At 39.8% G+C, this 14,725-nt stretch overlaps 1 protein-coding gene across 2 annotated transcripts in view; it reads right to left on the bottom strand.

Moving 5' to 3' along the window:
- The window catches only part of RanBPM (Ran-binding protein M), a 34,049-nt gene extending 25,924 nt beyond the window's left edge, over positions 1-8,125 (bottom strand). Inside the window, exon 1 of one of the 2 annotated variants that reach the window (XM_076204713.1) lies at positions 7,906-8,125. In XM_076204713.1, coding sequence (XP_076060828.1) covers positions 7,906-8,095 — 190 coding nt within the window. In that variant the 5' untranslated portion in view covers positions 8,096-8,125. The remainder of the gene's footprint in view (positions 1-7,905) is intronic. The other variant, XM_076204712.1, reaches the window with a different exon arrangement.
- Between the last annotated feature and the right edge of the window lie 6,600 nt (positions 8,126-14,725).

Here is a 14,725-nt window from a genome sequence, read left to right as displayed (position 1 = left end):
ACTATATTGTGCACTACTGTATGTCCTCTATCCCATAACTTTCACCTTCCACATCTCTCAGGGAAGGAGGATTACAGACACATAGAGAAGCTCTCAAAAGGTATCAAAGTTTCTGCCTATCTCTGAGCAGTATCATGATGAAATGCATGTCATCAGATGTGATTGGTAACATGACATTTGGACACATTCTTGTGTGTTACTGTATATAAGGGCCAAGAGTAGGCAATAGTGGTTCTACTAGATGGGCTTCAGAAAGAATCATCTCCCCACCACCTGTCTAAAGAACCCATCAACACCCTTACTTTGACTTGGAAGTGCAGCCCCAAAGGACAGACACTTGGTTACTGGATTGGACTACATTCCCCTCCACAAACACATCTTCATACAAAAAGAGCTGACAGTCAGTGACGGCTCCTCCTGATATCTGGTAACAGAAAGAGACCCACACTAAAACAACTCAACAGTCTAAAATTTCTCCTTAGAAAGAACCTAAGGGCAGTTATGAGGATTTGTTTCTAATTTAACCCTTACAAACAGTTGTAAACATACAACATACCTCTTTGCATTTAATGAATTCCTGAATATTAGAAGTTTTGGAATCTGATGATTCAAACCTTTAACCCTTTTACAACTGGCAGAATTTCTTTTCATCTGCTCTACAAAATTTTTGAGTGGATGAGGGAGGGTTCACCAAGTAATGAAGCAGTGGAAGTAAACCAGCTCTGGGTTTTGGGGTTTGCTATGGAGGTCCTGTGTTTTACTGCATTGCCTCTGACCCAAGCAGTGTGGCAAGAGACCCAGATGACTATGAGGAGCTAAGACAGGAGGAATAATGAATGGATTTTGGGATGAATATATAGTGGGTGTATGCTTTGACTTGGCCACTCTCTTTGTATGGGGGAAACGGTTTTTTGGTACATGTATTATTGAAAGGATACCAAAGAGATGACAAAAATCACATACTAGCAGCTCAAATTACAGAATAAAAGCTATTTGTACAAATGAGAGTAATCAAGTGGTATAACCCACAGAGATAAATACATAAATATAAAAAAAAGGATTAACTGGGATGAACATAACCTCTTCACTATCAAAAAGGGACCACAAACATGAATAAAACAGACTAGTAGTAGCATAAATAAAAGGAAAAATGACACCCAGTATGGAAGGTATATCTGAGCATCTGCATGATACTATCATGACTTTTGAAAATGGTCACAATTGCTGACTCACATACATTATGCTAAATCATACACCTCTTTTAACATCTGACTTTCATTTATTTCTGGCGGCAGAGCATATGTGTGGCTGCTGGTCATGCATACTTTCAATCACATTATAGGCTGGCACATAGTGCCACCTTCCCACACAAGTATATTATGGTTCAAAAGATGTTAGCATCCTTTGTTAATGTAGCAATAAATCAATCTACCACCCCTCATCATGCACTGCTCCTCCCTAGTCATACACAGATAACAACACAATATTCCCCCCCCCCCCCCGAGTGATTTACAGCCCAAACTGGTGGCCATCAGGCCACCAGGTAGCCATGGGTTTTCTGCAAGTGAGACCTGGTGCAACTGATTGATTGACTGACCTTTTGCAGACCCACCAATATAACCCAATGTAATTTGTTGCCTGAAGTTCCACTAACTACAAACCCACAATAGTCAGTAACAGTCCTTAGATCCTCACAAAGATCTCTTCAGGGGGAATATTGGACTCATCTATATTGTACATGTACAGAAATGTTTCTCTGTCACCAGATGGTAAGAGGAAGAGGAAGGAAGAGTAGCTGTTTGTCCTCAGGTAAACCAATGGAAGAATGATGGTCAAACATGACAAACAGACAGAGATCTTAGGTCTAGTCCAGAGACACTGCACTTCCTGAGAGAGGTAAAGATTTAAAGATGAGATTTCAAGATGGGTAGTGTGGTCCTGAATTTCCCTGATGTATCAAGCTCAGACACAATGGAGGTCATTGGTCTACCATCTCTCAACTGAAAGGCCAACCCAGGCCTAACAGCCATCAGGGTGAGCATGAGAGCAACAGTCTTGTGATGACCACCACACACACACTCACTGTTGGTCCCTGAATACAGTGGGAACGTGTGACAAGGATCCATTCTAGTTGTTTAGTTTTAGGATAAGAATTATGTGCCCTCTTTTCCACCTCTACATTTTCTCTTAGCACCGCAAAGGAAGAATTGTAGTGGTTTCTGTGCCTTTTTCATTTTGGCTACCCCCCGTGTAGGGGGAAAAAGCCTTTGGTATATGTATGTATGCATGTACCTTGTGGCAGGGAACAAGAATACCACCACCATTTTCCCTAATAAAAGGTGACCAAATGGATCAGTGCGAGAATTTAACCTATGCAATGATTATTAATACTGAACCTGTCCTGTGTTGTGAACAGGGCTAAGAGGTTTGATGTGCCATGTGAATTTGGGTAACAAACTGGGGAGAAAAAAAAAAGTACTGGGCAAAGGGGAGATTTTAAACAAAGCAGCAGTGGTAATAACAATAACTGATGATCATTAATAATGATATCAATGATAATAATTGTTGCCTTGTGTTTTACTGTGTGGAAAACCCACAGCCCCCACAACAGCTGGTATTGGTCCTCAGGTCCACCAACAAATCCCTCTGGGAAGAAACTTCAAACTGTTGTCTATGTTGTATTGGTTTGGCACCGATTCTATGTCAGTGGCTCAAAATAGTAATACAAGGAAGGTACAGTAATCAGTTATTAGCTCTCCATATGTGAAAAAGTGTAAGAAATAGAGCTGAAGTCAATAGTGAGAGAGATCTTGGGAATGGTTTAGAGATTGAGTGTCACCTTCACAGATGGAGGTAAGGGAGTTGACATTTTTGAAAATAGACAACTCTGTTGTCCCTTTTGCAGGACCACTACAAAACCAACGCCAGACAATGGTCCCAACAGAGCCTTCCAATATACAATCTCAGAATCATTCACATACTTCCTATGAGAAGATTCCAACCTAAGAATGGACCACGAGTAAAACATGTCCCTCCCATATACATCGAGATATGTTGGAAAACTGTAATTATGCGTCAAACTTGGGCAGTAACACCTTTGGATACAAAGTTCGGAAAGAGGATGCTCAATTTTACATTGGGTGCCATGGTTGCTCACAAACAACTGCAAGGAGCACAAGAATAGAAGTGTCCCTTAGTATATATTGCTATAAAGGCAAAGACAGAATGACAGAGAGAAAAACACATATACAGAGAGAGAGAGAGAGAGAGAGAGAGAGAGTGAAAGAAAGACCGAGGGAGGGAGAGAGGGGAGGGAAGGAGAGAGGGGAGGGAAGGAGAGCCGGAGGGAAGGAGAGTCAGAGGGAAGAGGGAGAGGAAAGAAAGAGAGGGAGAGAGGGGAGGGAGGGGGAGAGGGGAGGGAGGGGGAGAGGGGAGGGAGGGGGAGAGGGGAGGGAGGGGGAGAGGGGAGGGAGGGGGAGAGGGGAGGGAGGGGGAGAGGGGAGGGAGGGAGAGAGGGGAGGGGGAGAGAGAGGGGAGGGGGAGAGAGAGGGGAGGGGGAGAGAGAGGGGAGGGGGAGAGAGAGGGGAGCAGGGCAAGAGAGGGGGAGGGAGAGAGATGGGAAGGGAGAGGGAGAGGGGGGAGAGAGGGAGAGGGGGGAGAGAGGGGGAGGGGGAGAGAGAGGGGGATGGGAGAGGGAGAAGGAGAGAGAGTTAGAGAGCATGTGAAAAGAGATAGAGAGAGGGTGAAAGGAGAGAAAGGGAGAGAGAAAGTCAGGGGAGAGAGGAAAGAGAGAGAGAGGAAAGAAAGAGAAAGAGAGAGAGAGAGAGAGAGAGAGAGAGAGAGAGAGAGAGAGTGAGTGTCAGGGGTGGAGATGAGACAGATGAAAGAGAAGAGTGAAAGTGAGAGAATTAGTGCATTACATCATGAACTAATATAACACCAATAAAATCTTGTCTATCCATGAAGAATAGAAGTGTCCCTTTGTGTGGTCAGGGTGAAGGAGAGAGGGAGAGAAAGAGCAGAGAAGAGAGAGTGGTAGAGGGAAGGAGAAAGATGGAGACAAAGGGAGAAACAGAAACAGAGAGATAGTGTATGGAGACCAGGGAGATAAAAGAGAGGGAAAAGAGAGGAAAGCAAGAGAGAGGAAAGCAAGAGAAAGGAAGAAAGAAATGATGCTGAGTGACAATTAAAGGGAGAGAAAGGGGGAATGACAAAGAGAGAGAAAAAGAGAAAGAGCAAGAGAGAAGAGAGAGAGAGAGAGAGAGAGAGAGAGAGAGAGAAAGGAAGGAGGAAAGAGGCAGAGGAAAAGGGGGAAGGGAGGAGAAGGGAGGGAGAGGGGGAGGGGAGGGGGAGGGGGAGGGGGAAGGGGAGAGAGACAGACAGAGAAAGAGAGAGACAGAGAGAAAGAGAGAGAGAAAGAAGACAGAGAAAGAAACAGACAGAAAGGGAAAGATGGAGAGAGAGAGAGAGAGAGAGAGAGACAGACAGAGAAAGAGACAGAGGGAAAGAGGGAGGGAGAGGAGGAAGAGGTACAGAAAGAGAGAGAGACAGAGAGAGAGAGAGAGAGAGAAATAGAGAGAGAGGAGGGGAAGGCAGAGAGAGGAGGGGAAGGTAGAGTGGGGAGGTAGAGGCAGAGAGAGAGAGAGATAGAGTAGTGAGAGAGGAGGATGAGAGAGAGAGGAGGATGGGAGAGAGGAGGATGAGAGAGAGAGGTGAGGATGAGAGAGAGAGATGAGGATGAGAGAGAGAGGTGGATGAGAGAGAGAGGAGGATGAGAAAGAAAGGAGGATGGGAAAGAGAGGAGGATGAGAGAGAGAGAGAGAGAGAGAGAGAGAGAGAGAGAGAGAGAGAGAGAGAGAGAGAGAGAGAGAGAGAGAGAGAGAGAGAGAGAGAGAGAGAGAGAGAGAGAGAGAGAGAGAGAGAGAGAGAGAGAGGAATGAGAGAGAGAGTGAGAGTGAAAGAGATATATAGAGAGAGGGGGAAGGGGGAGAGAAAGAGGGGAAGGGAGAGATAGATAGAAAGATGAAGGGAGGGAGAGTATGGGAGGGGAGCATAAATGAGGGTGATTAAGGGAGGGAGGGAGGGTGAGTGAAGGAGAGTTTGGGAAGGGAGAGAGAAAATAGGGAGTAAGAGAAAAGAGAGGGAGGGAGCTTGAGAGAGCAAGGGAGTGGAGAGAGAGAGAGAGAGAGAGAGAGAGAGAGAGAGAGAGAGAGAGAGAGAGAGAGAGAGAGAGAGAGAGAGAGAGAGAGAGAGAGAGAGACATTATATCATGAACTAGTACAACACCAATAAAATCTTATCTTTCCATGTGGCATTGAAGTGTTCCTTTGTACACTTCTGCACCATGGGAGATGTGATAAAATTTAGATAATGGTAGTTCTACTGTTATCTATGTTTATATGTAAACTGCTATACCATTACCTATAGTAACCAATGCTATGGGCAAAAACTAATTGCATTCTAATGATACACTGGTATTATAATATACCAGGGGCTTTTTCCCCATCACAAGGGAGGTAGCCTAATTCAAAGGCATAAATCCACTCCCATTCATTTCATCCCCACATTCTCCACTAAAGCAAAGGCATCATCATCATAATAATAACAATAATAATAATAATAATAATAATAATAACAATGATAATAATGACAATAATAATAATGGTGATAATAATAATTTTTGTTTTCATTTCCAGTGGGAGGAACATATGTATCCCTACTGCGGATAACAATGGTCCTCGGGACTGCCCACAGATCTCTCTACAAGGAATCTTTGGACTGTCGTCTGTGTTATACTGGTGTGGGACTGTTTCTGTGTCACTGTTTGAAGTAGTAATAGCAAGGGATATCAGTTTTTCAAGTGTGAAAAGGTGCATGAAATACAGTTGAAGTTGGTACACATTTTGGGTCCAGCCCAGAGACCAAATGTCAATCCAGCAGGGCTGCACCTCCTAATGGAGTTGAAGTGGGTTGACTGGTTTTGAAAATGGGCAGCTTTGCTGTCCGTCTTGCAGAACCACCACAAGCAGGTACTTGTCATTGGTCTCTGATATTATGATTACTTGTGACGTGCGTAAATAAGCAGTCCAAACACTTCTTGGTGGAGATACTGTCATTTAAAGAGGCTGTCTTATGTGGGCTAAATTTGTCAATTATTATCAACAATATAGTAAACCTAAAATTGGAACAAAAATGTATTTTCTTTCTTTTTACAATGGATAACTCAACCATAAACAGAGAAATATATAAAACTGGTGTTGGATTACTTCTATGTCAAGCATTAACCCATAAGTCTTTCTTACAATAAAATGTTTCCCCATCTTCCTGGATCAGAATACAACGATATATTTCCTTTTCTAGAAAGGTCATGATATACCTCCTATTATGTGGTTCGACTGTATAGGAATTAGTAAGCCATTATTGGTAGGCCATCACTAATGTATGACTACACGTCTCTTAATCAAAGGCCTCTTAAAAGTATGGTGTCATTACACAGCTATTTAAGAACGAATGGCTGGTGGGCTGACACAAAATGTTCATTGCCTCATATATCCAATTCATATATATTTTCTTAACCATGTAGCCAATTTTCACTATTGATCTGGTGGAAATGAATAATAACTTTTATAGATTTCTGTGGTAGTCATGACTTATAATAAAATATATATCAAAACTAAATCACCTACAACAAAGGGGCGACAAGATATTATATGGAGTTAGCTGGTAATACTTTACATATTTTCAAAATTATCACACAAACCTGTTCCATGTTTCCATTTACGTCATCATAATCAAAATCCAAAATCAATACTTCCATGATTTATATCTTACTTTCAAACTAAATCAATCTTCATTTAAAAAAATACTGAAATATGGGTTACTATTTTTTGAAGGCATGTTGTTTACCCTTTCGCTATTGAGCACAATTACATAAAAAATAAATACAACCAATAAAAGAAAACAGAGATTGCTTTGACTTAATTCAAACAAAAATGACTTTGCTTTATGAAAACAAAAGAAATACACAAAATAAACAAGTAGCAAATACATCTACATACTACCATTACAATAAACAAACATTCCATTATATATGCTTGTCTTGTGTTTTACACAATGATATATCACGTCATATATTACTAAATTCTAAAACTATGCTATGGGATGGCATGAAATGATAGCTACCACTGGTCAAGTTTTAATGTTCCACGCTATGAGCTGTACTGAAACTTAAATGATCAAGCCTGGAGGTGCCTTTGCTTTAGAAAGTCTTGAAATCCATTTGAATTATTATGTAGGAAATTAAAAAATATTGCCAACACTCTGAGCACAGTACACATATTAAAACTTAGTTTTCTCAATTGAAACACTTCCCACTTCTAACCATTAGCTTTAGGATGCATATTAGTGATCATAATATTTAAAAATGCACTTGAGAGGGCCAATTTCTTCAATCATAACTAATTGTTTACTTGGTGTTTTGCCTGAAGGTTAAGTTAGGCCCAGCTAAATTCAAAATTCCTAAGCTTCAGATTTCTCTTCAAATAGTCAGCCAATTATAACCTTATCAAAATTAAAAAACACACACAACAATTAGGTCATTAACAGCTATTCAGACCATAATACAACGGAGAAAATAACATATTAGTGAATATAATTATTTTCTCGTGTATTCTACGACGTAATCAGCTGATCGTCCATAACACAAACAAAGACGACTCGAGCTACCTTTTCTTTCTCTAGGGTTCCTACGCCCTGAAAAAGATATCTATTGACACCAAAATAACACAAAAAATTACATGGGGTCCAAATGAACTACAGAATTTGCTATGATACCTAAAAACTCAATTCATAAGATAAAAAGCTCAAATGAAATATATAAACAAAGGCCAAGGCTGAGTCACGCACCCTTGTAGTGAACTCTGAGGTTATTTTGAGAGAGTCCGATGAAGCTGAATTTGTCCTTACTGCTCCAACACCGAGGGAGAGGTGTCTCCTCCTCATTTACCATTGGATAGAGAGCTTTGATGGGATCTGGCGTCCCAGCAGAACCAAATCCTGATGGCTCCGAACTACACCTTCCACTGTTTGTCGCCATTTTCAGAACTTACTGTTCCAATGATGATTTACGATGACCCTTAACTCAAGCCATCTAAAGAAATGTATCAGAAAACTTGAAAACATTACAGTCATTACTTATGTGCATTCCTATAAAACCTCTAAAAATTTCATCAGATCTTACAATTGAAAAGAAGTTATAGATACCTATAATACGTTGGTTTCTAGTGCAATCTATCTATGCCTCTAAAGAGCATTGACCTGTGTTTAGTAGGATGTCCGCGTAAGTTCGAAACACTACATCCACGGACAGAGGGAGATAACATACCATGGAGAGAAAGGCACTGCGTAGAGAAAATAATATAGAAAATTCAACCAAAGGTGTTTTACATGAGTGTGAACTCATACGACAGGCAAGTAATAATAGGATGGGTGACGAGAAGAAATAGGTGAATAAATGCACACGAAATATATGTATGAAGAATAAAAGAGAATTATCCGAAAACAGTAACAACTTCAATATATTTGGTCATTTAAAAAATACATGGGCAATATAAAACAGCGATAATACACTTTTTATTTAATGCTACAATGTATGGGTGGCGTGAGCGATGTGTATTTCTACATTTTTATATTTAAAACAACGATTTACATTTCAGCATCACTTAAACGAGACGGACATCCATTTAAAAAAGCGGTGCTCATATACATCACCATATTTCATAAAGGGTTATAGAAATGAAATATTAATCGAAATAATTATACATTTTCTCACTGAGTCGCGCGACATTTTAGGAGTCGAAATTATCTGTATCTAAAAATGTTATATTACTTTAACGATTTTTAACACGGTATATATTTTTCAGTTGGTTAGAAATTATCGCAACAATTCGCAGGTAGTCACAGAAGCTTTTCAAAATCTGTCTCTTGGGGGAAATCTTATCATGAGAATTTTTAAAACGTAGTCATAACCATAGGTACAATAACATTGAACTGAATTAAATTGCGTGGCTTTAGCAACAATAATACCACTAAATATATGTTTTTTTTATATATATAGCGGATGTGCATGGTACAACCACTTATGACTTCTTGTGGCTAACTTCTTGACTTCTCAAGCGTGAAGTCCGAGTTCGAACCACAATTACTGCTTTAAACTTTCACTATCACTGCAAACCGTTACTGTTCCCTCTGAGAAAAGTGGATGTGTGAGTGTGTAAGGTTACAGCATTGCTCGTACTCTATATGTCAGTTCTGAAATCTCATCCAGGAGGATGGTAATTGTTGATCACTAGACCATCACATGATCCAAAGCCATGGTGAAATGATGAATTGCACATGACACACACACACGATCACACACACACGCACACACACACACACACACACACACACACACACACACACACACACACACACACACACACACACACACACACACACACGCTCACAGACACACACACACACACACACACACACACACACACACACACACACACACACACACACACACACACACACACACACGATCACACACACACACACACACACACACACACACACACACACACACACACACACGACTCGGTGGCGAGGTAGGTAGAGTCCCCGATTGTCACTACGGCGGTCCGAGTTCGAATCCTGCCCAGGGGTGAAATAATTTCAGTATCGCTGCGCTTCGAGTCGTTACTCCAACTCTCGTAGACGGGGAGTTGGGTGTGTGTGTGTGCGTGTAAGGTCACATCACTACCCATAGATCGGTCATACGAGCTCTGAGCTCTCTTCCGGGAGGGAAATAGCTGTCAATCACGAGTCCAACACGTGATCCAAAGACCATGGTGAATCTCACATACGCACACACAGATCCATAAGCGAACACACACAAAATCCAAACCTAATTATGTGCTCATCAGAAGAATATATAGTGCTTCAGGATTAGAATAGAACTAACGTGGTACCAATTCATAAAAGGGAGAGTAAGGAGAAACCTATGAATTATAAACCAGTGTTCTTGGCCTACACGATAGCTGAATTGTGTGAGAGGTTTGTGGCAGACAATCATTTTGGTTTCAGAACTTGAATACTATGTATATCGAACCTGTTGACCTTGTAATTAAAAGCGGTGGATGTGTTGCAACAGAGGTCTGGGTGGACTATGTATACTTAGATCTGGAAAGTCTCAAATAAGGTAGCACAAGTTACTACCATGGAAACTGGATCACGATAGAGGACTTTGGGGAAGGTATCTTGGGATAGGGGAGAGATCACCCCCAAAAATAAAAATGTATATATATATATATACTGTCATAAAAATTATCGGTTTGATGTCGCTGCCATTAGCGTATTACTCTCATGTATATATATAAATATATATATATATATATATATATATATATATATATATATATATATATATATATATATATATATATATATCAAGATGGAGGAAAGTGACTTGCAAGAGTCGGTACTGGCACTTGTACTGTTTTCTTGATTTACGGAAATAGCACAGTGGTAAGAATTATCTGCTACACTTACGTATTTTCAGACGATGCAAAGATTATCAAAAGAAGGCCACAATTTATTGCAAAAACATCTGGACTGAATGTTTGTCTGGTGCCTTGTGTGGCAATGAACTTCAACGGAATAATAAACAAATATACAGATAAATCAATAGATATAATAATTGGAAATAAGCAAAAATTTATGGGGACTATAAATAATTTATTCAATTGAAAGTTAAAACAAAAGAGAAGGATTTGGAGGTGTTGATCATGAATAATTTGTCATCTAACGATTGTGGATGAGGCATGCAAACGGTTGACGAGCATAAAAGTAGCTTTTCACTACATGGAGAGAGAATTGATCAAATAACTCACAGAGAGCTCAGTTTAACGTAAGTTAATAATTTCACCGCCAGTGTGGCACAAAATTAAGGATATAGATGAAAACAAGAGAATAAAAAGGCAACGGTAAGATGTATCCCCGACATAGAAGATAGATTATTAATCTTGGGGGAGATTAGACTAACGAGCTTGCCATCATAAAAGAAAAGAAAAAGGGAGAGAGAGAGAGAAAACGTGAGATCGCAAGACGGACCCAAAATATCTCTCTTAGGAGAAAGGCAAATAAATCAATGACTTGGGAATTTTAGATTTAGTTTAACAACAGATGGATGCTGTGAGTGGACTTCCTGGTGTGCAAACTGAAATTAGATAAAAAGTTAACAAAGATATTCAAAGTAAAAGAGAAAATGCTGATACCCAATGCGACAATTTTGAATGTGCAACAATGGCTTGCGAGATCAGGTAATCACCCAAGTAAGTGATTTTTCTGGCTTCTATAAAAACGTCTCAAGTACAAGTGAACATGTAAAGCAACCATCAAAATCAAAGGTAGATTCGATGATTAATCTGACTAGAGGAGCTCTCAGATTGCACAATACAACTAAGGAAAGCTATAAAAAAAATAGAGAGGACGAAAACCCGAACAAGAATCAAAGATCGAAGGGTAAAAAATTGAATTAAATGAAACAAACAAAATGTAAACCAGAATGGAGAAACTGAGTGGTTAAAACGTGAAACTAAATAATCAAGGGAGGGAAACTTTATATCAGAATATATAAAGAAAAAAAATAAAGAAAAAATAAATAAATAAAGGAACAAAACTGACAAAAAATCACGGAGAGAAAGAATTTCAATTAGATATGGAACAACCAAGGCAGGAAGAGCAGGAAGATGTGGTGATAGTGTTATAGTAGAAAAATACTGAGGAGAGAAGTGTATCAATATGTGTTATATCTTTATGGTGGAAAGAATACTTCACATAAATAACAGAAAAAATAAAAGCAAACAATTACATCAATAGCAATGGATAATGACGTTGATGTACAAGAAGATAAAAAGAAAATGGCTAGAAAAGTATATAGAAATATTCTATGATTTCTAGAATGGGGAAAAGAATATTTCACATAGATAACAGAAATATAAAAGCAAGAGTTGAAAACAAACAAAGAGATGATATTAAGAGTAATGAATAATTACGTTGATGTACAAGAAGATATTGAAGATGTGGATAGGTTAGATAAATATATACTGTACAAAGGGACAGTGTCAATAGATAGGTCTTAGTCACGGTCTATGGTATATTATATAATAACTAGGGCACGGAATTTATCAAACAAGAAGTTTAGAGATGATTGGTTAAGAAGAGATGCAACAGATGATGAATTAGAAAATTTAGTCATATGATAAATCTAAGAATAAAATTACCACAATAAGAACCAGAGGACCATTTCACTGGAGAGTGGAAGAACATGACCTGAAAAAGTGGTATCGAGGGGCAGCAGAGGTAAGGATAAAAAATAAATAAATAATTAATAGTTTGAAGGTAGTATGTACTAATGTGCATTGTTCAATGTTGGCTAATTTCGAGATGAATGTTTGTATAAAGAAAAACTTATGAGATATAATGTGTCTTGTTGAAACTAAACTGAATAGACATACTTGTATTGATATCCAAGATGGAAAATACAGTTTTTGGGGAAGGGACATAGAAGATAAGAGGGGGGGGGGAGCTGATGAAAGATGAAGGAAAATTAGCCTTGTACCTCAGGTGACATGGGTTTGATTCCCGAATTTGGGAGTTAAATGGTTGAGTATGATATCACAGTAATGGTTTATAGTTCAAAGCCTTTATTGTAAAAAGCGCAAGATGTTCCTTCCAGAACTTCTTTTGTCTCTGTGCAGGGTTGGGGTTTGCCTAGAACTGAGTTGAAGAGACGACACCAGTATCTCAGGAGGAAAGGGTTTGATTACCGGACACGAAAAAAAATATTAACTATGATAACACATCAGTGTGCGCGCGTGTGTAAATGGTGGCGGGGAACACGGGTTGAATAAAGAAAACTAATATATAGTGACATTTCAGCTACAGATCTTCAAATTGGGACTTGGGTTGGGATAATCCAGGCCAAACCATCCATCTTCCCGGAACCGGTTTTTGTAGGAGGGAAAGATTAATCTCTAATGAAATTAAAGGATAGTTGTAACAGCGGTTATTTCTAGTGACAACGTTCACAGGATTTTTTTTCTTCTTCTCGAGAATCAAGGAGAGGAGCTGGGCTAGGGGTTCTGGTGCTAACATAAGTGGGGAAGGGGGTCCATGATTTCGTCACCCAGAAAGGCGGGTATTTTTTTTTATGAGAGGCAAACCAAAATAAGAAGAGATAGCCATGTGTTTATGGCTGTGCTTGTGGATGTTTTCCACCACAAAGCGAGAGTTGATTTCACTTCTCGAGTGAGATACCAAGTACATTCATAAAATACTAATCAGGGATTAGTTGTGCCATGTGAATAGTTAATCCAGTTAGGATATTTCCAACCCGGCTGTTGTACTCATTGATTTAAACTTAATTGTTGCGATCTAGCTACCTTTAGGCCCATTCCTGAGAAAGCAATAGAGGAGCTGTGTAGCGCTACCTGAGGAAAAGCTGCGGCACATTTCTTGCGGTCAGACTAGGTCATCCATGATTGATAAAATTTATATTATTTAAACATGACTTCCCTCGTATGTAGGGCGCAGAAGACAAGTAGTATGTGCGGTAAGGCATAGGTGTTACGTGTTGTATCAGATGTTCATGTTTGGCGTGCAGTCTTTCAAGATGTCTAGATTACAGTTTGAATTTCTGGAGGATAGAAGGACGGATGTTCGCAGTGTGGTGAAGTGATTCAGAGTTTGATGATGCTCTATTTGGAATCTAAAATGAAATTGAGGGTAATGTTCTGAACCTTCTGACAGGAGAAGTTGTTTGTGGGCATGCCATCTGGTTTCATCCCGCTGATTTACACATCAGTCTGACCAGCGCTAGGTACAATCGGCTTTCGGTGGACAGTACTGTGGCTTTGAATCGTTCCAACCTGCTCTTTGTAGCCTTGGCTCTCGACTTGTATTAGAAAGTCTTGAATCCAGGTCAGGTCACTGTCCAGTGTGTTACCCAGCACATTAGCATAATCCTTCACAGGGATGTTTGTGTTATTTATCTGAAGAGGAGTTTCAGTTGCTGTTCTGTTGGTCCTGTTGCAGTGGAAGTGGACACCTTTTCATTTCGACGTGTTGGTCTTAATGTGCCACTGCTGATCCTATGCGTGTGTCCCGTTACATATGTTCTGTACTTCGTCCAAAGTTCCCTTCAATGCTTTGTGTTTACTAATATAATTTATGTTGTTGGTATGCGAGAGGGTAAAGCCCTGGTTGCGCGGGTAAGCCGGCTATAAAAGATCATTCGCAGAAATGTTGTGCAAAATGGGGGCAAGAAGAGGACCTTGAGGCACTGGCATTATGAACAAAGTATCGAAACAGGCAGCCCCATCACTTTGTTCTTATTATCCTGTCATCCAGGTGATTGCAAAGCAACCGTGTGAACGGCATGGAGAAGTCGAAGTAGTGGTGTCATTTGTACTCAAGGTTCTTGTGCCAGTGTCGAATGCCTTCTTCATATCCTTACAGAGCATAGCATAGTGGCATTCCCAGGGCGATTTTTTTTTTTTTTAGGCCGCTGTATGATCTGCGAAATAACGTTATCAGCATCTCGTTCCGGACTGGAGCTAAACTGGTACTCTCTAAGAGTGTTATTCTTGTCACTAGTAATTATGAATTTTCTATACCATTA

Source organism: Oratosquilla oratoria, chromosome 21 (assembly GCF_046742065.1).
Source record: "Oratosquilla oratoria isolate Oo_2021 chromosome 21, ASM4674206v1, whole genome shotgun sequence".
Classification (NCBI taxonomy): Eukaryota; Metazoa; Arthropoda; class Malacostraca; order Stomatopoda; family Squillidae; genus Oratosquilla; species Oratosquilla oratoria.
Note: the sequence above shows the minus strand (reverse complement) of the source record. Positions and strands in the feature narration are given on the sequence as shown.